The 27,835-nt window shown below is 44.5% G+C and overlaps 1 protein-coding gene across 1 annotated transcript in view; it reads left to right on the top strand.

Annotated features, from left to right (window-relative positions):
* PXDNL (peroxidasin like) overlaps positions 1-27,835 on the top strand; it is a 307,717-nt gene that overhangs the window by 117,115 nt on the left and 162,767 nt on the right. The window contains exon 2 of the mRNA XM_054016741.1: positions 11,281-11,352. Coding sequence (XP_053872716.1) covers positions 11,281-11,352 — 72 coding nt within the window. The remainder of the gene's footprint in view (positions 1-11,280; positions 11,353-27,835) is intronic.

Raw genomic sequence — 27,835 nt, forward strand, 5'->3', positions numbered from 1 at the left:
GAATAAATGAAGATTCGGCACACCACTTCTGAAAGGTTGCCTACCCCTGGACTAGCATATAGCCCTCCTATGGCTAAAATGACAGACAGGTTTTACATGATATTTTGATGTAAGGAGCAGATAGAGGGATAAAATGGAGAATGCTCTGAGGGTGAGAAGTGCAAAGCGATCTTATGTCTCATACCAACTTCTAAGTAAAAACGATCATTGTATAAACGATACAGATTTCTGAAATCATTCTTGTCTCCTGAATCTGACAAATTGAGGACTTCATTGGGAATGGAAAATGAAGCCATCCTTTGCATCAGAGATATATATTTTACCAAAAATGTTTCAGATTAAGTACTTCTAAATTTGTACAAGACACCACTTCCACATATGCAAAACTGATGTGTTTCTCCATGGATCATGGGAAAAGAATGATTTCATATGAAATGAATATGGAGATTCCTTACTAAAATCTCATCTCCTCTCCCAGCTGGCAGGGAGGTGGCTGTGCATTCTGCTTTGCTTGAGAGATAGTGCGAAGAAGAAATAGCAACCTTGGTGGCCAGCCTAAGGGGTGAAGCGGACATCTTGAAAAAAATTATCCATTAGTCCTCCTTAGCTAGAGGCTGAGGGATGAGAGGCAAGGGTGTCCTTTGTGAGAGAAAAGAGTGCACATTTGTGGAATAAGCAGTCTTTTATTTGACTGACTTCATACAATGTCATGTATTTGAAAGGATGAATACTCTGCAGTGACATATCCTGGAAATGGCTGGCCATTGCAGGCCAAAGAAAGTAGAAAACTTTAGGCTGAAGTATTTTTCATCTAGAATCTTGTATCCATGAAAGGTTTAGTTTTCCTTTTTAGATTAGTAATGCATTTTGCAATGAAAACTAGAGCGAATGTAACAAGGCACAGCTTTAGAATGTTATAATTATATGTACATTTTTATGGGCTTTCCAACTACCATATATTCTCCTGTGGCAAATAAACATGAAGCAATCATCTAAACATTTCACTTACGCAAAAAGGATATTTGCATGAGCTTCACAAACTGACAAATACAAAAATGCTAACTACAAATGTTTAGAAACAGTGTAAGCTAGTGTCTCATTTACAGAAGGGAGCTCACTCTGCCAACTTATTAGGACCAACCAGATCTGGCACAAGTCTGTAGATGTTAGCTGTTCCAGTAGCAGCTGGATAATGGGATGATCTTTCAAATGACTGCATTTTTGTAGATGAGGAAAAAATAGAAGGGAAATGAGTATCACTTTTCTTTGCCTTTTGATAAATGAGTTGGAATTCTCTTCCAGGATGTACTATATCCTAGAGAGGAAAGTCGGAGGAATTGGTGGATGTGAGGAAAAAGTAAAATGAACATGCACAATTTAGATGGTGTTAGCTAAATTATTAACATTCCCTGACAGACAGTATAGTGTAGGAATAAATGCAAGGCAATTCAAAACAGTATAAGCTACAGACTTAGGGAAGTACTTGAGTTTCTAATAGAATAAGCATACTGTCTGCAAAAAGCTAGATTTTAAATGCGCTCAGGTTATGGCACAAACTAACACAAGCCAAAATATTCAAAGTTAAGTCTACTGTCATAATGATACTCCTTGGAGTAAGGGAATAAAAGAGGCATGATTTAGTGGCCTTCTTCACTGAGAGGCACAGTGAAAGCATCAGAGGGGAAAGTTTTGCCCATGATTCCTTATGTACAAATATACATTTAATCCATCAAGGGGAGTTAACTTTGTTTTTCTAGTGTATGATTTAGGTGCAATGTGTCACTAAAATAGCAACAGTCCCAATTGCTTCTCACTGTTAGTAGTGATTGTTTTGGTAAGAGTTGTTGGAGCATGGAGAAGACAGTCCATTGTCTGGGAACCAGAAGGTTGGCTTGTCTATATTTCCATGCTGTAGGTGTTTATTGAACCATTGTATTGTACGACAAAAAGAGAAAGCAGTCTTGTAGCATTTAACAAAATGTTTATGTGCATCAAAGGCCATTTTTTTAATTGTTTGATAAGATGATCTTGGCATTCTGAGTTTCATTAAATACAATAAGCAGAGAAAAGACAAACTGAAGGTTTGGATTGATAACTGGAATTACTCACAAAGGAAGCCTCCTGTCATAACTATAAAGGGAAGGGTAATAGCTGTCCTATAAATCCCTCCTGGCCAGAGACTCCAAAATCCTTTTCCCTGTAAAGGGTTAAGAAGCTCAGGTAACCTGGCTGGCATCTGACCTAAAGGACCAATAAGGGGACAAGATACTTTCAAATCTTGGGGGGGGGGGAAGGCGTTTGTTTGTGTTCTTTGTTTTGGGACGGTGTTCGGTGTTCGTTCTCCGGGAATGAGAGGGACCAGACATCAATCCAGGTTCTCCACATCTTTCTAAACAAGCCTCTCCTATTTCAAACTTGTAAGTAAATAGCCAGGCAAGGCGTGTTAGTTTTCCTTTGTTTTTCTCAACTTGTAAATGTACCTTTTACTAGAGTGTTTATCTTTGTTTGCTGTACTTTGAACCTGAGACTAGAGGGGAGTCCTCTGAGCTCTTTAAGTTTGATTACCCTGTAAGGTTAATTTCCATACTGATTTTACAGAGATGATTTTTACCTTTTTCTTTAATTAAAAACCTTCTTTTTAAGAACCTGATTGATTTTTCCTTGTTTTAGATCCAAAGGGGTTTTGGATCTTGATTCACCAGGAGTTGGTGGGAGGAAGGAGGGGGGATGGTTAATTTCTCCCTGTTGTAGATCCCAGGGGGGGGTTGGAACTGATTCACCAGGAGTTGGTGGGAGGAAGGAGGGGAATGGTTAATTTCTCCTTGTTTTAAGATCCAAGGGGTTTTGGATTTGTTTTCACCAGGGATTTGGTGAGGGTTTTTCAAGGCTTCCCAGGGAGGGAATCCATTGATGGTGGCAGCCGAACCAGAGCTAAGCTGGTAGTTAAGCTTAGAAGTTTTTCACGCAGGCCCCTACATTTGTACCCTAAAGTTCAAAGTGGGGATCTCAGTCCTGACATGGTGAATAGCGGTGGGATCATTTTAAACCCAAAAGCCAGTGAGATTTTTTTTTCCTTCTAGCTGCTTGGAAAGCCGAGCTGGAAGTAGATAGATGCATATCTTATCTCTCCTTGCCTGAAGGCAGAGGTGTTAAGTTTTTTTTACAGGTCCTTTGTTAAGAGAAGGGTTCAATTAGCAAATGACTGGTAAAAGGTATTTACAAGCTGAATTGTTTTTTTTTTTCTTTTTACATCCTCGGGAGTAGCTAGTTAGAAAGTTACTGTTAACTCTGCAGCAGCCAGAGCTGAGAGCTTCCCAGTTTGTCAACTGCAAAGGGGGTTACCCAGCACAAGAAAACAGGAAAATGACTACCAAAGAAGTAGCTAACAAAATAGAACTGGCCAAACTAGAAGCAGAAGAAAATGAAAGAAAACATCAGAGACTGCTTCAATTAACAAAACTCGAGACAGAGCAGAGAGAAAGAGAAGAAAAAGCCAAAGAGGAGGCCCACAAGAGAGAGATGGAGCTGAAAGAAAAAGAGATGAAGATAAAAGAAAAAGAGATGGAGGAGAGAGAAAAAGAAAGGAAGCATGAACTGGAAGTAGCAAAGGCTAAGCAGGATGCACCAGCCAATGCTAACAACCCCCCTCCAGGTACCACTTCCCATCCCAGAAAATTCCCCATCTACAAGGCAGGTGATGATACTGAGGCCTTCTTAGAAAATTTTGAAAGGGCCTGCCTTGGATACAGCATCACTGCAGACCAGTACATGGTAGAGCTGAGGCCGCAGCTCAGTGGACCCTTAGCAGAGGTGGCGGCTGAAATGCCTAAGGAACACATGAACAGTTATGAACTTTTTAAAAACAAGGCCAGACTCAGAATGGGGCTAACACCCGAGCATGCCCGTCGGCGGTTCAGAGCCCTAAAGTGGAAACCGGATGTGTCATTTACCCGTCATGCCTACCACATTGACAAAAATTGTGATGCCTGGGTATCAGGAGCAAATGTTAAATCTCTGGAAGATCTGCTTTCCCTAGTAAAAATGGAGCAGTTTTTAGAGGGTGTTCCTGAGGAAATAGAAAGGTACATCCTAGATAGGAAGCCCAAAACTGTAACTGAGGCGGGGGAGATTGGAGCCCAATGGGTGGAGGTGGCAGAAAAGAAAAAAACTAGTAGCAGTTGGAACGAATATCAGAAGGGGCAAGCCGAAACAAAACCTTACCACCGGGGACAACCCAAGGTCCCACCCACATCCCAAGGGAAACCCCAGACGCCTTCTCACCCCACCACACCAGTCTCCACCAACCAACATCGCCCCGGTGATACCTTAGCAGGGCGATGTTTTAAATGTAATGAACTGGGACATATAAAGGCTCACTGCCCCAAGAACCCCAACCGATTACAGTTCATTACACCCCAATCACACCAAAGATCCCCAAACCCAGATGCCTCTCTCATACCCTCGGAGCGAAGGGAAACCTTGAGAGTGGGCGGAAAGAAGGTTACCGCCTGGAGGGACACTGGGGCTCAAGTGTCAACTATCCACCAATCCCTAGTGGACCCCAAACTCATCAACCCAGAGGCTACAGTGACAATTCAACCCTTCGTGTCACAATCTGTAACCTTGCCTACAGCCACGTTGCATGTCCAGTACAAGGGCTGGTCAGGAATGTGGACTTTTGCAGTCTATGACAATTATCCCATTCCCATGCTGCTGGGGGAAGATTTGGCCAACCATGTGAAGGTAGCCAAGAGGGTGGGAATAGTCACCTGCAGCCAGGCTAAGCAAGCTTTCACCCCCATCCCTGTTCCTGAGCTGTCCACCAGGGCCCCGTCTGTGTTACCGGAGACCCAGACAAAGGTGGTGGAACTGGATCCTCTGCCAACGACTGCAACAGCCGTAGTGGATCCAATCCCAGAGACCCAGCCAAAGCCAGTCCCAGAACCGGAACTGGCAACGCAACCAGCACCAGAACCATTGCCAGCCCTGAGTCCAGCGCTTGCAAACCCGTCTACAACTCCAATGCCAGAGGGCACCAGCGAGCCTGAACTGGCAGAAGCAGCAGATAACCCTACCCAAGAGGCTCAGCCAGAGCCTGAGTTACCACATAGTGCACCAGCGGACAGCGGTTCACAGTCAATGGAAACAGCCCCAGCACCTGCATCGCTTCCAGAGGGACCAAGCCCCAGTCCACAGTCCAAGGAGGAACTGATGTCTCCAGCATCAAGGGAACAGTTCCAGGCCGAGCAGGAAGCAGATGACAGCCTTCAGAAAGCTTGGGCGGCGGCGCGGAGCACCCCACCGCCTCTCAGCTCTTCTAACCGATCCCGGTTTGTTGTAGAACAAGGACTTTTATACAAGGAGACTCTTTCTGGTAGGCACCAGGAAGACTGGCATCCTCAAAGGCAGTTGGTAGTTCCCACTAAGTATCGGGTAAAGCTCTTGAGCTTAGCCCATGATCATCCCAGTGGCCATTCTGGGGTGAACAGAACCAAAGACCGGTTGGGGAAGTCCTTCCACTGGGAGGGAATGGGCAAGGACGTTGCTAATTATGTCCGGTCTTGTGAGGTGTGCCAACGAGTGGGAAAGCCCCAAGACCAGGTTAAAGCCCCTCTCCAGCCACTACCCATAATTGAGGTCCCATTTCAGCACGTAGCTGTGGATATTCTGGGTCCTTTCCCAAAGAAGACACCCAGAGGAAAGCAGTACGTACTGACTTTCATGGATTTTGCTACCCGATGGCCGGAAGCAGTACCCTTAAGCAACACCAGGGCTAAAAGTGTGTGCCAGGCATTAACAGACATTTTTGCCAGGGTAGGTTGGCCCTCCGACATCCTTACAGATTCGGGAACTAACTTCCTGGCAGGAACCATGGAAAACCTGTGGGAAGCTCATGGGGTGAATCACTTGGTTGCCACCCCTTACCACCATGAAACCAATGGCCTGGTGGAGAGGTTTAATGGAACTTTGGGGGCCATGATACGTAAATTTGTAAATGAACACTCCAATGATTGGGACCTAGTGTTGCAGCAGTTGCTTTTTGCCTACAGGGCTGTACCACATCCCAGTTTAGGGTTTTCACCATTTGAACTTGTGTATGGCCGTGAGGTTAAGGGGCCATTACAGTTGGTGAAGCAGCAATGGGAGGGGTTTACGCCTTCTCCAGGAACAAACATTCTAGACTTTGTAAGCAACCTACAAAACACCCTCCGACATTCTTTGGCCCTTGCTAAAGAAAACCTAAAGGATGCTCAGGAAGAGCAAAAGGCCTGGTATGATAAACATTCCAGAGAACGGTCCTTCAAAGTAGGAGACCAAGTCATGGTCTTAAAGGCAATCCAGGCCCATAAAATGGAAGCGTCGTGGGAAGGACCATTCACGGTCCAGGAGCGCCTAGGAGCTGTTAACTATCTCATAGCCTCCCCCACCTCCAACATAAAGCCTAAGGTATACCATGTTAATTCTCTTAAGCCCTTTTATTCCAGAGAATTAAACGTTTGCCAGTTTACAGCCCAAGAAACAGATGACGCGGAGTGGCCTGAAGGTGTCTACTACGAAGGAAAAAAGGATGGTGGCGTGGAAGAGGTGAACCTCTCCATGACCCTTGGACGTCTGCAGCGACAGCAGATCAAGGAGCTGTGCACAAGCTTTGCACCAATTTTCTCAGCCACTCCAGGATGGACCGAACGGGCATACCACTCCATTGACACAGGTAATGCTCACCCTATTAGAACCCCACCCTACCGGGAGTCACCTCATGCCAAAACTGCTATACAAAGGGAGATCCAGGACATGCTACAGATGGGTATAATCCGCCCCTCTAAGAGTGCATGGGCATCTCCAGTGGTTCTAGTTCCCAAACCAGATGGGGAAATACGCTTTTGCGTGGACTACCGTAAGCTAAATGCTGTAACTCGTCCTGACAACTATCCAATGCCACGCACAGATGAGCTATTGGAGAAATTGGGACATGCCCAATTCATCTCTACTTTAGACTTAACCAGGGGTACTGGCAAGTACCACTAGATGAACCCGCTAAGGAAAGGTCAGCCTTCGTCACCCAGGCAGGGGTGTATGAATTCAATGTACTCCCTTTCGGGTTGCGAAATGCACCCGCCACCTTCCAAAGACTTGTAGATGGTCTCCTAGCGGGATTGGGAGAATCTGCAGTTGCCTACCTCGATGATGTGGCCATTTTTTCTGATTCATGGGCAGAGCACATGGAGCACCTGGAAAAAGTTTTCGAGCGCATCCAGCAGGCAGGACTAACTGTTAAGGCTAAAAAGTGTCAAATAGGCCAAAACAGAGTGACTTACCTGGGGCACCAGGTGGGTCAAGGAACTATAAATCCCATACAGGCCAAAGTGGATGCTATCCAAAAGTGGCCGGTTCCAAAGTCTAAGAAACAGGTCCAATCCTTCTTAGGCTTGGCTGGATATTATAGGCGATTTGTACCCCACTACAGCCAAATCGCCGCCCCGCTGACAGACCTAACCAAAAAGAAACAGCCAAATGCAGTTCAGTGGACTAATGAGTGTCAAAAGGCCTTTAACCAGCTTAAGGCAACACTCATGTCTGACCCTGTGCTAAGGGCCCCAGACTTTGACAAACCGTTCCAAGTAACCACAGATGCGTCCGAGTGAGGCGTGGGAGCAGTTTTAATGCAGGAAGGACCGGATCAAGAATTCCATCCTGTCGTATTTCTCAGTAAGAAACTGTCTGAGAGGGAAAGCCATTGGTCAATCAGCGAAAAGGAATGCTATGCCATTGTGTACGCGCTGGAAAAGCTACGCCCATATGTTTGGGGACGGCGTTTCCAACTACAAACAGACCATGCTGCGCTACAGTGGCTTCATACCGCCAAGGGAAATAACAAAAAACTTCTTCGGTGGAGTTTAGCTCTCCAAGATTTTGATTTTGAAATACAACACATTTCGGGAGCTTCTAACAAAGTGGCTGATGCACTCTCCCGGGAAAGTTGCCCAGAGTTAACTGATTAACAATTGTTCTTGGAATGAAACATATTGTTAGTTTTTATATAATCAGTAGTATGTCTAAAGGTACATGTGTCTTATTAACTCTGTTTTCTCCTAGAACTCCAGGAAGAAATCACAGCCAGTGTGGAACCGAACATCCAACACTATCTGTGATTTGGGGGGCGTGTCATAACTATAAAGGGAAGGGTAATAGCTGTCCTATAAATCCCTCCTGGCCAGAGACTCCAAAATCCTTTTCCCTGTAAAGGGTTAAGAAGCTCAGGTAACCTGGCTGGCATCTGACCTAAAGGACCAATAAGGGGACAAGATACTTTCAAATCTTGGGGGGGGGGAAGGCGTTTGTTTGTGTTCTTTGTTTTGGGACGGTGTTCGTTCTCCGGGAATGAGAGGGACCAGACATCAATCCAGGTTCTCCACATCTTTCTAAACAAGCCTCTCCTATTTCAAACTTGTAAGTAAATAGCCAGGCAAGGCGTGTTAGTTTTCCTTTGTTTTTCTCAACTTGTAAATGTACCTTTTACTAGAGTGTTTATCTTTGTTTGCTGTACTTTGAACCTGAGACTAGAGGGGAGTCCTCTGAGCTCTTTAAGTTTGATTACCCTGTAAGGTTAATTTCCATACTGATTTTACAGAGATGATTTTTACCTTTTTCTTTAATTAAAAACCTTCTTTTTAAGAACCTGATTGATTTTACCTTGTTTTAGATCCAAAGGGGTTTTGGATCTTGATTCACCAGGAGTTGGTGGGAGGAAGGAGGGGGGATGGTTAATTTCTCCCTGTTGTAGATCCCAGGGGGGGGTTGGAACTGATTCACCAGGAGTTGGTGGGAGGAAGGAGGGGAATGGTTAATTTCTCCTTGTTTTAAGATCCAAGGGGTTTTGGATTTGTTTTCACCAGGGATTTGGTGAGGGTTTTTCAAGGCTTCCCAGGGAGGGAATCCATTGATGGTGGCAGCCGAACCAGAGCTAAGCTGGTAGTTAAGCTTAGAAGTTTTTCACGCAGGCCCCTACATTTGTACCCTAAAGTTCAAAGTGGGGATCTCAGTCCTGACACCTCCTCTTACACCTAGCCTCAAAATACACCTAGATTTCTTATCACAAGTTGAAATGAAATGTCATATAATTAATTGCATATTTTGTTACTTTTTTGCATACTCCCAACCTTAAAAAGTAGTGTGTCCATGGACAGTAAATGGGAGTACTCATGAAAATATTAAGATGGCTAAAATTACTATTAAAATATATAGGACTTTTTCACTTTTATCCAGAAAAATTTGCAGCATCTGCCCAGTCATTGAGAACTGGGCCATGTTTAGGAGTTGGCTGAGTAGGCTCTCTTGAGATTTAACAACCCGCACGTAGCAGCCAAGTAAAGAGCTCACCCCTATAAAAAAAAAAAATAAAGAATGAACACTAAGAAAATGAGAGACCCAGACATAATCTCTCTTACGAGGGGAGAATTCCCTTATGGAGCTATTCAATTTCTGTTTTCATGCTCAGTCAGAGCCTTTTTTCTAATTGTAGCTGGGTGGTCACCCCGCTCCGGTCCAGAGGGGTTAAAAACAGCCTTGGGAGGGGGCTGTGGCTGGAGAAAGCAGCTTTTAGGCTGAGCTGATTGGGGGAAGTGGCTGCAACTGGGGCCACGCCCCAAACAGACTCAGCTGGCCCTATAAAGGCCAGGGCAGCCAAAAGCTTAACAGTCTCTCTCTGCAATCAGAGAGAGAGAGAAGGGCCTGGCTGCAGGGAGCTGAGATATAGAGTACCTGGGTGGAGCAGGACTGAGGAGCTGGGGAGCTCCGGCCTGGAAAGCCCCAGGCTAGTAGAAGGCCCAGGGGTACTGGGGGTTGCAGAGGGCAACCCAGGGATAGGCCAAAGCAGCAGCTCCAAACCCACCCTTGCCAGTGATGAGTAGGCTGATATTGCAGTCTGCCCCTGGGCGTGGGGCTAGATGAAGACTGGCAGTAGCCTGATACTGAGGCAAGTTGGGCATAGAGGGTGGGGGTTCCCCTGGGAGGGGGAGACCCAGTTAAAGGGACAGCAGGGTCCTAGGAGGGACATTGGACCAGTGACAAGGCAGATTACTGGCCTGCAGAGGGTGCTCCAGGCTGGAAATCAAGCTAATTCCCTGAAGGACCAGCAGGAGGTGCTGCAGGGGTGAGTCCGCTCTTCTACACTAATCCTCTAGGTCTAGGCTGCTCATCCATCAGGCTCATCTCTTCAGAGTAGGAAGAAGTAAATATGTGAGGTGATTAGTGTTAAGGAAAAAGTACAGGTATGACTTTTTGGGGATCAGTATAAAGGAAACATTTTAGAACCTAGGTACATTAAATTCATCCATCCATTTGCAATTCCCTTTAATCACTTTGGTATTTGAACCTTGTATTTTTATTGTAAACCAGTAATGTCCTTTACAAATTAACCCAAAATGTTCTCCTTCAAACTAAATTAGAGTTAAAATGAGACACCTTGGAGCTTATTCTAAACCAGACATTTCTTTTAACCAGAAGTGGCTGTTTCAGCAGGTTTTCTAGTAATTTTAGTCTAATAATAACTGGTATGCAATCATGAGTCTTCTGCTGAACTGAGTTTATGGGAAACCATAACGAATGGTGATCTCTCTAAAGGAAATTTAGTAGTTTGTCAACAGATACATGCAACTTCCTGTTTTAAGTGAGCTAGTTCTTTATTTTGCAGGTGTGTGTCCAGTAGTTTGAACCGCAGTTACCAGTATGCATACAGTATAAGTATTCCATGCTTTCTTTTGTAATCTCTATGAAACTGGCACAGAAGCTATGATGAATTTATTTGTTATGTCAAACAGCAGGTGGCCAATGCGGTGGCCTGAACCAATAGGCATATGGTGAGGCTGAGTCGTGTTGTTCTTACTTTCTCCTGGTAAGGATTTCCCAGATTCAGCTGAATTGTTTCTGAAGAGTGTAATATTAAAGGGACTTTGTTTGCAAATGGTACCATGGCAGTAGCTCTGCCCATCCATTTAAGTTCCTGTAGAGGGGCAGGGCATTCACCCGATGAAGAGTAGAAAGCTGGTACGGAGGCAGTGATTTGAAATGACTTGTGTGTGGGCATGGAATTACTGTCAATTGCCATTGCTTCTCCCTTTGTTCTCCATTTACTGGAATTCTGTGATCTGTCACATGCGTAAGAGAAGGGTGTAGAGATGCATTAGCTTCACATATTAAAATGAACCCCCCCCCCAACACTTAGCAGTGACGGGAAGGAAGTCAGAATGATTAATTTTAAATTTCCAATTCTTTCTTTTCCAGGGATTTGCGGTTTAACAGAATACGAGAAATCCCAGAAGACACGTTTAAGAAATTGAAGCAGCTGAACACTCTGTAAGTCTCTGCGATTTGCCACTGGCATTCTGTCTGTGGACTGCACAGTACTCAGCGTTATTATTCACATGCTGTATGTCTAGGGTTGAGCTGGTCACATTTCTTGTTGCAAATATTATTCCATTTGTGACTTATTTGTGAATCAATTCTGCTGTCTGCAAATATATTTTTGTTGTTTGTAGGTATTTAGAAAGTAGATTGGACAAATCTTTTTCATCATATAGGGAGCATGAACTTGTCATGCTTCTTTTCTCATGGTGTTTGTGATTGGTTATTTAAATCACACTGTTATCGCTGAGGTTGTATTTGAGGTCATGCCCAATGTGCTAAATGTGGTATAGATAGGAATACAGTCCTCACCACAATGAATTTCCAATCTAAACAGGATGTTGCTTCTGTACCCTGAAACTTTCTAGGTAACAGGGTCATGAAAGACTAATAGGCTATAATGAATAACATGCTTCTGGTACAGATTTTCAGATGAATAATCCCATTGTTCTAAAGTCTGGGAAACTTTTGGATTCACATACATTTTCCAAAATAACTGGCATTCCATCTGAATATGCACAAATAATTTTACACCATAAACACCAGCAAGGTGAAGATAACTTTTTTATTTGTGATTCTGTGTTTGCATTATTCAGCATACAGAGACAAATCTTGCTCCATCCTCTGTAGCTCTTTTGCAGTGGATTTGAGTCCCAGTTCAAGAAATTTAGATATATGCCAAACTTCAAGCATGTAATTATTCCCATTGGTTTCAATGCTTGTGACTACTCATATGCTTAAAGTTAGACACATGCTTAAGTACCTTACTGAATCAAGTACATGGATGCTCTTGTATTGTGCAGAGAGAAATGGTTGTAGGTTACACATAAGGCTCTTTTGAAGACAGAGTATAAGAAATAATTGTTCTCAGTAGGAAAACTTTAAATTGTAGTTGCCAAAGTACACAGGAATCTTACTTCAGAAAATTAATTTAAATTGACTTGGATTTGAGTCCTGTCATATGGACTGAGAACTGGTGGAAATACCATAAACAAAGGGTAATGAAGTTAAATGTCAATGTACTGAGGGGAAGGGAAGTGACCCCTGAGTTCTGCAGGGACTGGTGTTAAACCGAGTCTCTTTTAACATCTCTAATGATCTGGGAAGAGGTGGGTGTGGGTGTGTAGTGGGAGGCGGGGAGGCAATAAAGCATGTACATTAAATCATTATTCTAAATTGGGAAAGCAGGAAATAAATTGAAATTTAGCCTGGAAAGTACAAGAGAACATAGCTGGAGAAAGTAACCTGAAGCCCAGAGTTTTGGTGTGTAAGCAGAGTCAGGATGAGCTGTACCCTGATATCTGGTGGTGGATGTCCTGGGGAACTTGGACCCTCCACTGTTAGAACTAGAAATGCAGGGGCCTATGCCAATAGCCAAGGGTCCCTCTCCATCTGTCGCTCAAGAGGATGTCACCCCTGCCATGGCAACAGAGATTACCCTGTCTCGTCTATTGAGAATAAGACCAGTAAAACGGTTAATTTATGATGCACCTGGGGTGACTAGTGAGGAGCCAATACATTAGCCCACTTTAGCTTCCACAAGCCTGTGTGCTAATCTGAGGCCCTTTGGAGGGGACCAGTGAGTTGGTATAATAGGGAATGTGATTTGTCGGGATGACAAATTCTCGGCTGGGGGGAAGATGTAAGCAGAGTCAGGATGAGCTCTAACCTGATATCTGGTGGTGGATTGTGGCGAGTTGTGGAAAAGAACTTCAGGGGCTGATCTTGTTTGCATAGGCATACCCACCCCGCTTAGCATGAGCCCAAAGCAGCCCAAATGGTCACTTTGGCAGCTGTGGGATCCCCAGTTTCTCTGTTATTGGGGCAGGAAGAATTAAGTGTTACCCTGATTATGTGAATCAAGGACAATGGAACTGTTTTATGACAGAGGGACTCGCCATCAACTAAGTGGCACTTGCTAGACAAGGGACATGGGTTCCAAAACCCAGTGAATTAAGAGGCTGGGGACAGGTATGTGTACCTGATGGTCTCCCCACTTATATCAGAGCTAATTTTGATTCTATTAGGAGTCTAGTTACAGGCTGCTGAGCTGAATTCACTTTGGACCAATGGTGCACCAGCACTGAGAGACTCCTACTACAAGCTGAAATCACTAAAGAGGTAAAATTACTAAGAGCTGAAATTGCTGAGTGCTTTGGGGGGAGGGAGGGCTGAAGATATATCGCAGAGTAGAGCATGTTTGTGGGATGGCTGGAGCGGCTCGTGGGATGGCTGGAGTGGAGTGGCTGGTGGAGCAGAGCAGTTCGCGGAACAGCTGGAGCGGTTCACGGGATGGCTGGAGTGGAGTGGCTGGTGGAGCGGCTCATGGTGAAGGCTGCAGCAGAGCCCCACAGAGGCAGTCAGCCTCGGATCATGTAAGGTGCCCCTTAACACCCCTGCGCCCCTCCCCCACATTTCCACCCTGGCTGGGAGGTAAAACTCTGCAGATAAACTTTTGAACTCTGGGGCTGCACTGACCAGGGACAGAGACTTTTGGAGTGTTGGACTTAAGACCCTGTGGGGAAAAGGACACTGCCAAACTTACTTGGGGGTGGGTCTTTTGCTCACGGTTTGTGTTATGAATCTTGTTTGTGGTGTTTCCCCAACATAATGCCGCATTGTTTCCCTCCTTTATTAAAAGGATTTTGCTACACTCAGACTCCATGCTTGCGAGAGGGGAAGTATTGCCTCTTAGAGGTGCCCTAGGGGTGGTATGTAATTGTCCCTGGTCACTGGGTGGGGACTCGAGCCGGTTTTGCATTGTTATTGAAATGGAACCCCTAGATACTGAACCCGGCCCTTGTTGCTGCCAACTCAGATGAGCAGAAGGGTTACAGGTGGAATGGGATTACTTGCAAATCAGTAATGCAGGAAAGCAGCTAAGGTTGATAGTGGACACAAGTTGAGATGTAAAGGTGGAATAAGATATGGAAGAAGAGGGGAAATCAGTAATGTATGAGATTAGATATATAGAGAAATAACATACCACCAAGTGGATGATAGTAGCTCTATACACGGCAATGGGGACACTCCTCCTAGAATGTTGGGCTCTTGTAACAGGGTGGTCTTCCCATTTAAGGGTCAGGGACCTGGGGCCAGCCAGTCAGCCCTGTTCATTAACCAGACACAGCTGAGATGTAGATAGGTGTTCCCTCCAAAGGGCCAGGCTGTCAGCAAGGAGAGGGGAATGGGAAGAAGAAAAGTCCCTAGAAGAGGCTGCCAGAATCTCCCTGGAGAGGGAAGCTTCTGGGAAAAAGGGCCTCCTGGAAGGCATTTAAAACTGCAGGGAAGGACACTGCAAGGCCTGGGAGTTAGGAGCACAGAGCATTCAGAAGGGGCCCAGTGGGGGGGGGGGGGGGGGTTGAATTTAGATTTTCGTGTGTGTTTAGTAAAAGACCTGGCATGGAAATTCAAGACTGACACAGAGGGTGGTGGTGGCAGAAGATCCTCTGTTTGATTTCTAGTCCATTAGATGTCGGGTTTGGACTCGCAGTACTTTATTTTAGGACTTGCAAAACTTGATGTTCATTTTAATAAATGAGCCCTACAAGGGTGTTATGGAAATGAGGAGTTAGAGAAGTCCCTGCTCAAGATCCAGAGGAGGCAGGGGAGAGAAGGAGGCAGAGAGCTGCAATGCTAGGTCTGGCCACAAGTGGGAGTTCCAGTGTAACACAACTTCTGTCTGAAAGATGTAGGGTGACCAGATGTCCCAATTTTATAGGGACAGTCCTGATTTGTGGGTCTTTTTCTTGTATAGGCTCCTGTTACCCTCCCACCTCCTGTCCTGATTTTTCACACTTGCTGTCTGGTCACCCTAGAAAGGTGACAAATTAGGAATTCTGCTCCAAAAGCGATGAAATATCTGGAAGAATTGACTCCTGAAGAAAGGTTCAAACTGTTGCATGCATATAACTTGGCCAAATGATTACAGTGGGCCCAAACTTGCAGTCACTGCTTATACTTAGCTCCCACTGAGCATTTCATACACTACGTGTTCTTTGCCTTTATCTTTATATATTCTCTTTATGTGACTATTTGGTATCTGCAGACTATCTTTTCCTTCACTGCCTTACTGCAGGCATGTTTTTTCTATTTGTAGTCTCAAAAAATCTGTAAGAAAATATTTAAAAAATCTAAACCATCCTGTTGGTTTTCATGTAAATTAAGAGCAGGGTTCATTTGGAGCATTAGTCCCAAAGAGGGATTAGTGAAACCCTAAAATATCTCATTTTGAGATTGTTTTTTAGGGTATAACACCAAGATTCCCACATGGAGACCATCTAGATGGGCACAAAGCTCTAGACTGAAAAACTGTATTTAAAGATTGGGGCCTAAATTAAGAAAAGTTACAGGTGAAGGGGGAAAAGGAAACAGAAGGCTCAGATCTTTCATTGGGATCCACTAATGTGGGGTCAGGGCACAAGATGAACTTAGAAAGAAAATTTATCTGACTGCCTAATTTCCACATTGTTTTGTTGACCACTGTATTTCACACGTCCCAGGTTTGCTCAAAATTGGTTAGATTCAAACAAAGGTTCCTGAAATTATGTGAATGTGGCTCAAGTTTCAAACTTTTTTGTTTTGTTTAAATGTACGCAGCTCAACTGACTTTCATTCTGCTGCCTTAAATTTTGCCTGCAGTTTCAACTGGATAAGGTATTCTTTACTTCCTATCCTAAACTGTTGGGTAGAGTGTTGTGGAATTTTAGACAGTTGGTGCATTCTAGTCTGGAATTGACTGCATTTCAGTGGTGGTGGAGTATATATTCCATTACATCACATTTGTAAAGAGTTTTAGGTTCCGTTGCAATGAGATGAGCTATCTGAATGCAAGCTAGTATTATGTTTTCAAAATCCATGTGATTGATCATTTCAATCTTCCAGAAAAATGCCAGCAGATATAGTCAGTATGTAATTTCTGGAGGTTGACAGTGGGAAGGATATAGAAAATAAACTCAGTGGGTTGGATAAAAATAGTTTGTAACGAGGGTGCCTTCTTCCAGAGAGGATATTGATAGACTCCTGAGAATGTCAAATACTACGTTGGACTTGACCTTTCAAAGATACTGTATTTTATTATTTTGTGCATACCACTGCCACTGTATCATTCTTCAGCAAATGAAACCTTGCAACTAATTCTGTAGATATGTTTGTGTGAAATATACCCCAGTAAAAGCAGCAATTAATGTTTTAAAACTTTAAAAACTCTCAGTTCTGAACAATAAGAGTTTCTCAGTCATTCAGTAATGTAAAAATTTGTATCCAGTGTTTACTGAGTTATAGAAGTGTGTTACATATAGAAAATCCCTTCCTTCAGATTTGACTCTCACATTTAAGCATGTCTGTTTTATTTCCTGTCTCTGGCTCCTCATGTTCACAGCATTAGTAGACATATCAAAGAAGTGTTCAAACTAAAAACAAACTCAGAGACTTTATGGGCAGAAGAAGCCATCGTCAACTAGTCTGACCTCCTGCACATTGAAGGTCACAGAACTTCAACCACCTACTCCTGCAACAGGTCCATGACCTCTGAATTAATGAAGTCCTCAAATACTGATTTAAGGACTTCAAGTTACAGAGAATCCACTATTTACTCTAGTTCAAACCAGCAAGTGATCAGTGCCCCATGCCGCAGAGGAAGGCAAAACACCTTCAGACTCTCTGCCAATCTAACTTGGGGCAAAATTCCTTCCTGACTCCAAATATGGACAGTCAGTTAGATGCTGAGCATGTGGGCAAGACCCACCAGCCAGACATCTGGGAAAGAATTTTCTGTAGTAACTCAGTGTCTTATCTTGTGTCCCATCTCTGGCCATTGGAAATATTTGCTAATAGCAGTTGTAGATGGGCCATATGTAAAGATAAGATTATGCCACAGAGGTCCTGGAAGTCAGATTCCATGATTTTCAGAGACCTCCATGACATTTTTCCCTTCATCCCTTTGGGTGGCGAGGCTGAAAATGTCAGCTTGTGGGGGTCCCTGGATCTCCGAGCTGCTGCACGTGGTGGTGGGACCCTGGAGCCTCTAGGCACTGCAGGACATGGGGGCTCCCCAGATCTCCAAGCTGCCACGGGTGGCAGGGACCCCGGAGTTGCCACCGTGCCAGGTGCTGGGCCTACTCCCCACGATGCAGTGGGGCTTGGTCTCTCTTCTCTCCCCTTCCCCCAGGGCTCGAGCTTCAGTAATCCTCCCATCAGCTTCCTTTCTCCCCTGCCCCCATTATTTTTAGTAAAAGACAAAGATTATGGCTGCCATGAATTTTTGTTTACTGACTGCAATCTGTTTGTCATGATGATTTTTAGTAAAAGTCACAATCTTCACTTTAGCCATATGTCATTGTAGGCAACCTCATCATACCATCCCCTTTATACATTTATCCATCTCTGTCTGGAAACAAGTTCTTTTTTGCTCCAACTAGTTAGGTTTTTTGCCCCCACAACAACAAACCAATAACACTGTTAAACAAAATCAGTGGAAAAGGCCAAGGAATCTGGATAATCTCTGGGTTGTCAAAGTTCCAGTCTGCTTTAACACCAGCAGGAAAAAAACTCTACATTTGGTTTTTGGTAACTCTGTAATGCGATCATGGTTACAATGAATGCAACTTGAAGTACCTGGCAGTTTCAATAGATGTACTTATGTATCAGCTACCTGTGTCTTTCTGTCAATGTCTCCTTGTTTCTCTCTGAATAAAGAAATCAGTGTTGCACTCTCTCTAAGTGTAAGTAAAACATCACATATAAACTGTAAGGTATCCGTATACTAGTAGATAATTAGCTAGATGTGAATTGAGTGTCCATAATTGTATGAGTGCTTTATAATCCTGGGCACCTTGCATTCTAAAATTTTCTGTTGGATGTTGAAGGCCTGAACCGTGTCTATCAAAGTCAGTTGGAGACTATTCATTGCCCGTGCAAATTGGATCAGGCACTAAATGGATCTAAGTTTTATTCTGCCTTTTTAACTACACAATATTCAGAATGTAACTATTGCTGTATCAACAGGTAGAGCCGACAATAGAGAATATTTTTACAAATAAAAATGCTGAGTTTTTCACTATTATTCATGAACTCATATTAATTATTCTTAAGAATTTGAACAATTGAGACCTCTTTATAAAACTGTTCCTATTCTGACATGTCATCTTTTGCATTCAAATTTGTTTCTGTGAGATTTTGTACAGAATTCATTTTGTTACTACCTATATAGTATTCAGCATCCATTATTCTCTAGCTAAGTCTGTCATCAAATTAGGTAACAAAAATAGCTTGTGACTTTGACCAATTGCCTATCGCAAATAGTTCAAGTGAGTAGTTCACTAACAAATCATAGGCGGAAAATTGTTTCCTTAAAGTGGTGGACATAGCAAAAACATTTACAGGAATCGGGATCAGTTTGAAAATCACTGGAGAACAAAACAAACAAAAAAAAGTCAAATAGTATTCAAAGAAATCATTCAGAGCCTGACTTTTAGAACTGCAGAGCATCTGAAACTCCTGAGACTTCAGCTAGAGTTGTGGGTGCTCAGTACTTCTGAAAACCAGGCCCTTTATATTTAGAAGAAAATTAGCAGAAGTTGTGCACATGATTCTCCCCTCCCTTTCTTAGTATGTGTCCTCCATGGTTTTGGAAAGACTTAAGCCTTGTTATATATTTATTTTTTAACTCTATACTTAAAACAAACTCAGGCTGTACATTTTTCAAATGTCTTGCTCCTTAACCCCTGGATTGCTTATTAGATATGCTCATTGCAGAAGAATTTAGTATTTTGTTGCACGCCATGTCATTTCAACAAAAGTAATTGGACCCCTATGACAGAACGAAGGAACCCTGCAAAGGATATGGCAAGACAAGGCTTAAAATCCTGGCTCAGACAACCAAAGGCACCGCAGGTGCTGGCAATTAGGCTGTCAGCATTCCCCTTAGGAAACCCTATTGGCTGTCAAGGGTAACTGCCAGTAAGCAGCTGTGTTACCAGAGGGTGAACATAAAAAATCCATCAGGAAGAGAACTGTTTGTCACTGCTGAAAGCTTGAAGAATCTAGATGGGTGTTTTTAATGGTCTTGCTTGCAGTCTGATCTTGGAAAGATACTTGCTTTGAGAGGTTCTGAGAGCCCTCAACTCCTTTTGAAGGCAATGGACCCAGCTGACAGAAGGATACAGTGAGGAAGTTCATGCCTCTTTTTCAGTCTGAGCCCTGGCTGATAGAAACCTTTATTTTAGGATGATTGGATTCTCAGTTTGCAGTTTCCTCCTAGTACAAACAGCCAGCCCACTAACTGCCTTGTCATAATCCCCTTCAAAAATATAGCATATCATTTGTTCAGCAGACTGAATGTATTCATTTCTGATTAACAGACTCAGATGCTTCACCCATTACTCATGAGACTGGCCTCTGGACAACCAACAACTGGAAACATCACAGATTTCCCTCCCCTCCCCCCCTTTCTCTTTCAAAACAGCCACTGTGAACAATTGGAAGTTCACCCTCCGTTATTGAGAGAAACATGTTGCCCAAAGGCAAATGAACATATTCTCAAAGCACTTTTTGCTTTCAAAGGCACAAGAATCTGTGGTGCTGTGTGTAGTTCATATTATACAGGCTGCTGATTTTGTTTTTCTGCAGTTGCTATTCATTGAATTGTGACTCCTTTGATCTGAGTGTTCCCATTGCTCAGGGAACAATAAAAAGGACAGCTCAAACCTACTTGTTGAATCTACCACAGCTGTGCTATTGCTAACTATAGACCTCATCCAGAAGAATTCAGTGTCCCATTCCTGAGTCATCTTGACCCCAGTAGAAGATGTCTCGCCTTATTTGTGTTAGCAGTATCTGGAAACTTAAGTGGATTTTGTCTTGTCTTCTACCTTGCTTGCTAAGAAACCCTGAAATGTAAAGTCAAAGTTTTCTTAAAATCTCATACTGTCTTCAATAGGTGCAGCTTTTATTGAAGGCAAAGATGAAGCAGTTTTAAACCTACCTAGAGTACTACCAGACAATCTGTGGGATGGAAGAGTAACTCTGACCAACAGAGATGATAACCTAGAACTCAAGCAAAAGTTCTTATTTTAACAGTGAATATTAAAATGAGCCAAGGAAGTCTTAAATATATGCTACAAATTTAAGTATTTGGGTTTGGAGCAAGTTATAAAGCACTATTGCCGACTTCAAGAGATGAAAAATCATAGGTCGGATTCCCAAAAATCATAACATTTAAAAAATGTGTGTGTGTGTATGCTTATTTATTTAGTCAGTCAGTCTCTTGATTTTTGAACCCCCCCTGCCCATGCCTAGGCATGTGACAATTAGTGTTGCCTGCTCTCCCACATACTGGATAACATGATTTTGGCCCCTGCTGCAGGAGCTCTCACCCCCACATCTGCCAATCTCTGCCCAACAATTAATCCTGTCCCCCAGTTCCCTATCATTTCTCTCCCCATCAAACCCCCTCAATTTAGTCCCCCTCCAGTTCAGTCCCCTAGCCTCCATCATCACCACCCTATCAGTGCAGCTCCACTACCCCGTCGACCCCCACTGCCCTCAGCTCACCCTCCCAGCATTCACCCCATCTGCTCGGAAGTCACCATCAATACAGCCTCCCACTCCATCAGCCCTCACCCTCCTCACCTCAGCCCCCAACCTTACCTCTGCTCCTTAGGGTTCTTCACCCTCCCCAGGCCTGGAAGGCGAGTTGCAGCAGGGTTCCCCTCCCACTTCCCAGGCTGGCAGGGGAGCAGCCAGACGGGACTGACAGTTGGAGCCCTGGCCGCACCTGGGGCAGCTGAGAGGATTTCTAAGTAAAATTAAGGCCCACTTTGAGAACTCTCAAATGACAGGATTTCCCCCCCCCCCAGTTGATTCAATTACTTGTTTGAGTTTTGCACCCCCTCCTTCTTTATATCTCAGATTAAGTTTCTCTTAAGCACCGGAATGGGTTACCTAGGGAGGTGGTGGAATCTCCTTTCTTAGAGGTTTTTAAGGTCAGGCTTGACAAAGCCCTGGCTGGGATGATTTAGTTGGGAATTGGTCCTGCTTTGAGCAGGGGGTTGGACTAGATGACCTCCTGAGGTCCCTTCCAACCCTGATATTCTATGATTCCCTGCTGGGGTGTAGCCATGCTGCCTCTCCTGCCCCCTTATTAGCTTGATAGCTTTGTTTATCTGATGTGTAAATGACTTCTCATTCCAAAATCTTCCAAAGTGCTTTTGCCATTAACTGCCTGGTGGAGAAACCACATTGCTTTGTTTACTATTTACCAGGTAATTCCTGGTTGACTGGACACACATTTGTGCCCCGGCTGATAATAAAAATCCTGACATTTGAGAGTTCTATGGTGAGATCATGAGTGAGGCTTAACTTAACTCAGAAATCGCAAATCTCACAATCAGTTCCTGAGAGTTGGTGTGTCTGTAAAGGCAGAGCTAGTGGTATTTTGTTCACATGTGAAACATCCGTAATGCTTCAAAGTGCAAGCCTAGTTTGTAAAGTGAGTACATAAAAATGGTACCTTCTGTACACCCTTAGGGACATATCTGCTTACTTATGTGACTACATATTTAAAAAATGGTTTTCACTCCTGTTATCCCTTCAGAGCCAACACAGCTAAGAAGCATTAGCTGGATTTGATTTAGTTGCATAAATCCTCAACAGAGTTGCTTAGTAATTCTAATTACAGAAGTAATTGGTTACACCTGTGGAAACCTAGATACGTAGCTGCACAGGTGTTACTGAGGGTATAATTTAAAACTGCTGAGAGCAGAATTTTAGCTTCAGAATCTTTCTTACTGGTGATGATGCACAAAAAAGAACCCACCTTGATTATCAGGTGCCAAATTGAATGTGCAGGATTGGTAATTAGAACCTCAAGCATGTATCTGTTTGCAAAATGGAGCACCTTTGATATAGGTGTCATGGAGCTGCAATAAACACCCACAGAGACTTTTTTAAAGTCACTTCCAAAATAGGAACATGCTTTTTTTTAAAAAAAAAAAATAATTCCCCTCTCAGTTAACAGTTGGCTCCTGTGGGGCCACAGTTGTCCTTTTCAGTAGCAGACTTTCTTGTAAGTGGAAATGCCTTCTGATAATGAAAGGAAAGTGCTTGCAATTATAGTCCAATGTTAACTTCTTAAAGTCTGAATGCAGAAAAGCCACTGGAGCTCCCTGAGCTGTCACTAAGGCCCTGCCTACAGTGGCAAGTTTGTGCACAGTAAAGCAGCTTTCTGCGCTGTAACTGCTGAGGTGTGCACACTGCCAAGCCACTTATTGCACAGAAACTGTACAGTTGCAGCACTGTAAAAAACAAAACAAAACAAAAAAAAAAAAAACAAAAAAAAAACCCAAAACCACTCTGAGAGATGTACAGCTTTCTGCGCCGGGGGTACAGTGCCGCAGTGCCAGTGTAGACACCCTGGTCAATTACAGTGCTGCGATTGGCCTCCGGGAGGCTCACAATGCCTGTTCTCGCCTCTCAGGTCATAGGTTTGAACTCTACTGCTCTGCCTTCAGGTGACAACCGTCATCCCCATCCTGTACATTCCTTTGGAATTTTGAAAGTCCCCTTCCTGTTTGCCATGCACCAGGCGATCCTCCGCTTGGAGCAATGCTGAGCTGCTGGACCTCATCAGCATTTGGGGAGTGGAGGCTGTCCAGTCCCAGCTGTGCTCCAGCTGTAGGAATTATGATACCTACGGACAGATTTCACGATGCATGACAGAAAGGGGCCATGATCGGGACACATTGCAGTGCAGGGTCAAAGTGAAGGAGCTGAGGAACACCTACCACAAGGCATGGGAGGCAAACTGATACTCTGGTACTGCGCCCACAAGCTGTTGGTTCTACAAAGACCCGGACACGATATTCGGCAGCGACCCCATCTCCACTGTGAAGACCACTGTGGATACTTCGGTGGCTCGCGTGCCAGTCGAGAGTGGACCGAGCCAGGAGGAGGAAATCTTGGACGAGGATGTGGAGAGGGGGACCTAGAGGCAGAGGATGACTCAGAAGTCAGAGATGCATGTAGCCAGGAGCTCTTTTCTGCCCTGGAGGAGGCTAGCCAGTCACAGCTGTCAGATGTTGGTGAAGTGCAAACAGAAGAGGAGGCCCCTGGTAAGTGGATTTGATTTTGGGAATCGCTGAAGCAAGTTGTTGGGGGTAGAAGGGTTGTAGAAAGCAGGCTTGTCTCCCCCTATATGCCTAGTCTGAGTGGTGGATTGACTGTTGATTGACTCCCTCACTTCACGGGAATCTGCCTCAGATCTCCAGGAACCTCTCATGGAGATACTGGGGAATCTGCTGCCGCAGGTTCTTTGGCAGAACTGCTTTGTTTCTTGCTCCATTAACAGTAACTTTCCTGCACCACTGTGGAGGGGACGGGGACCATTGCTGCACACAGGCGAGCCACATAGGGGTCAGGGCGGAAGCCGCAGTTTTGGAGAAGACTATCCCTTGATTCCCTACTCCCCCTCAGCAGTGAGATATCTTCCATAATGATCACATTCTGTGGAAAGTGTGGGGACAGGAATGATTATCAGGCCCCACCTACAGTGCTGACTCTCTCCAAGAGCCACATGCCCAGCGTACAGCAGGGTCCGGGAAGAGTGATTTACCCTGCCACTGCGGCTGCTCACCATTTTGGGGTTCTTGTGGCTCATGTGTGCTTTCCTGGGGTCAGCCGATTAGTGACAAGTGTGTGCGTACTGGCTGTGTTTTAAATCACTGAAACAATGTTCTGTGTTGCAAACAATACTGCTTCTGTAAAATGTTGTATTTAAACTTTACAGAGATGACCTTGGGAGCCCAGCCTCCCTCTTTGTTATCAGCAGCTGAACAGCTGCTCGCAATTAGAAAGCGGCAAAGAACAACTAAGGAGGACTTTCTGCGTGATGTTATGATGCACTCTGTGGTTGAGAAACAGGAATTGAAGGAGAGGCACGACAGCGAGAAGAGGGACTGAAAGGAGAACGCGCACACCAGAATGAAGCCATGGTGCGGTTCTTAAACGTTATGGAGCGCCAAGCAGACACGTTCCAGGCGATACTAGCTCTGCAAACTGAGCAGCTCTGCGCCCGCCCTCCCCTGCAGCCGCTGTCACAAAACTCTTTCCCATGTGCCCCCCAGACACTGCCAACACATTCTTATCAACCTCCTGGCTCCCAGTCTATACCCACGGCATTCCACTCCCCCCCCTCACAGTCCAGCACTGCGGACTTCCAGTACCCACTGCACTCAACACCCATCCCTCTGCAGTTTGGTCCTGCTGAAGTACAGTACCCGCTGCATTGTACTCCAAAGGAGAAGGTTGGATATAATCCCGGGACATACACAAATCTTTAGCTGTCCTGAGACCCTACCTTCTCCTGGGACATTCCCTTCCCCATCCCCCTCACTGCTAATGGTTTGTTTGTTTGTTTCACTCTCTCCACCACTTGTTTTTTAATAAAACAATTGTGTTGGTTTGAAAGCAATCTTTACTCTATTAATTGAAAGCAAACAGAGCTCTGCAAAGCAACAGACAATTATGTTAAACCTTCATATTTCATTGTCTGCGCCAATCACAATCACCTCCTAGCATTACAAGCACTGCACTCCCGAGTATAGCAACAAATATTAGTGGCTTTCAGCTTCAAATTGCTGCCTCACGGCTTCCCTGATCCTTATGGCCCCGCACTGCGCCCCTCTAATAGCCCTGGTCTCTGTCTGTTCAAACTCAGCCTCTAGGCACTGATCCTCTGTGGTCCAGTCCTGAGTGAAGCTTTCACCCTTCCCTTCACAAATATTGTGGAGCATATAGCACACGGCTATAACCATAGGAATGTTGTCATCAGCCATGTCCAGCTTCCCATAGAGGCAGCACCAGCAGGCCTTTAAATGGCCAAAAGCACACTCCACAATCATTCTGCACTTGTTCAGCCTGTTGTTGAACTGCTCCTTGGTGCCGTCAAGTTGCCCCGTGTATGGCTTCATAAGCCAGGGCATTAAGCAGTAGGTGGGGTCTCCCAGGATCACACTGGGCATTTTGACTCTTCTCGGACCGGAAGATCACCATAGGGGAAAAGTCCCTGCTTGTAGCTTCCTGAACAGTCCATGCACCTTTCCGGACCAGCCTGCGTTAATGTCTGTGAAACACCCACGGTGATCCACGAGCGCCTGGAGAACCATTGAGAAAAACCCCTTGCAATTAATGTACTTCTGTCTGGTTCCAGAATTGGAATATGCGTGCCATCTATTGGCCCTCCACAGTTAGGGAAGCCCATTTGTGCAAAGCCATCCACAATGTCACGCACGTTGCCCAGAGTCTGTCTTTCAGAACAGGATGGCCCTGCACACTTCCGTCAACATTAATTCAACAGTCGACTTTCCCACTCCGAACTGGTTAGCGACCGATTGGTAGCAGTCTGGAGTAGCCAGCTTCCACAGTGCAATCTCTATGCGCTTCTCCAATGGCAGGGCAGCTCTCATTCTTGTGTCCTTGCGCCACAGGGCTGGGGTAAGCGCATCACACAGTCCCATGAATGCGGCTCTCCTCATTTGAAAGTTCTGCAGCCACTGCTTGTCATCCCAGATGTGCATCATGATGTGACCCCACCACTCAGTGCTTGTTTCCTGCGCCCAAAAGCAGCATTTCACTGTGGCCAGCACCTCTGTGAATGCCACAAGCAATCTCATGTAGCAAGTATGTGTGGTGAGATCAATGTTGCATTCCTCTTGCCTTTCTAATTTAAGAAATAACTCCACTCTCACTTGTGATGTGTTGGTCAGAACGAACAGCATACTGGTCAACAGTTCTGGATCCATTCCTGCAGCCCAAAGAGGTAGAGTGCGCAGCACACAAACTGTTAAAAGATGACGTCAAATGCGGACAGAAGCACAGGGATTGCTGGTATGCAAAGCAATGCATCACAGGGCTTTGGTACAGGACCCAGGATGCCCCACGACCCCCTCCGTCTGCCCACAACTCTTAGTGGCAGAAAAGGAAGATATGCTCTGTGGGTTAGCTCCCCAGAGTGCAACGCTCCGAATACTGTTGCAAGTGTGAACACACTATTGCGCAGGCAGCTGACAGGGTGAATACACAACAGTAGTTTCCCTTCAGCACTCTCTGAGTGGCGCTGTAACTGCCAGCAATGTAACTCTGCCAGTGTAGACATACCCTAAGCAACAGTGCTGTATGAAATGAGGAAATAAAAATGGGGTACAGAATCTATAGGTAAACATTGATAAGTTAAAAGTGGTAAATAGTGTTTGTTTTCTTCAGTGTTTTGAGACATAGGGTGGAATTTTTATCTAAGGAAAACTAATGACTATCTATATGCCTCAGGGAGGTTTTCAACTCCTGTTCTCAAATGCTTGTATACAGAAAGTCACTTAGGCTTAAGACTATATATTCTTGTCAAGGAGATCACTTGCTGATTCCTTAAAAGCTAGCAAATTACTGTGCATGAAAGGGGCTGCTGATTTTTTTCTCTATTTGCCTCAGTGGTCTGCTTGTGAAAAGTGTTTTCCAAATCTGTGCTTCTTGGGTAGGGTATCAACAATGACAAGCCTTATATCTGGGGCAGATGTACATGTGTTCTAGGTACATAGAGCCATGTTTCATTTGTTGAATGCAGCCCCGATTCTTTTGTTTGCTTCCTCTTCCTAACCTGAGAATATACTGAATTGCTCTCTTTCCTGACTCACATGCACTCATCTACACAAAGCGGCATGATGGTAGATAGTCCAAAAACTGGGGTGTGATAAGTCATCTTATTAAGGAAAAGGTCCAACCTAACCATATATATCATATAAAAAACTACGTTAACAGAACAATCCACTTATAAAGTCAAGTATTGAGTAATTAGGAAATGCCAGAATTAAATTGGCCGATGCAGCCTTAGCTCAAACCCTTGCTTGCATGCTTTCTTTCCCTATATCACAAAAGAAGTTGTGGCAGGGCCAGGAACCCAGGTCTCCTGGATCTCATTCCAATTCCCTTAACATAAGAGAGCAGCATCTTCTTCCTTCTGCCTCCATCCTGTGCATCAAATGAGGCTTGGGTCCATAAGGAGAAATAACTTCACTCTGAACATTCAGTGAGTTGTTACTGATTTATTATTTGTATTATCATAGGGCCTAGGCATTCCCAGTCCCAATCATGCTAGGTACCCCATCATGCTCAGTGCTGTACAAGCTCCGAACAAAAAAAACCCAGTCCCTGCCCCAAATTGCTTCCAATATTAGTATAAAATGAGAGACAACAGATAGACTGACGGGCAAGTACAAGGAAACATGGTCATCATGATGCATGGTAGTGTCAGCAGCTGAACTGTTATCAAGTTTTTTGTAGGCTTTGCAGAAAAGAGTTTTAAGGAAGGTTTTGAAGGAGGATAATGAGTGAGCTTTGCTGATGTTTTCAGGGAGCTTCTTCCAGACATGAGGGACATGCATGGGAG

Source organism: Malaclemys terrapin, chromosome 2 (genome assembly GCF_027887155.1).
Source record: "Malaclemys terrapin pileata isolate rMalTer1 chromosome 2, rMalTer1.hap1, whole genome shotgun sequence".
Classification (NCBI taxonomy): domain Eukaryota; kingdom Metazoa; phylum Chordata; order Testudines; family Emydidae; genus Malaclemys; species Malaclemys terrapin.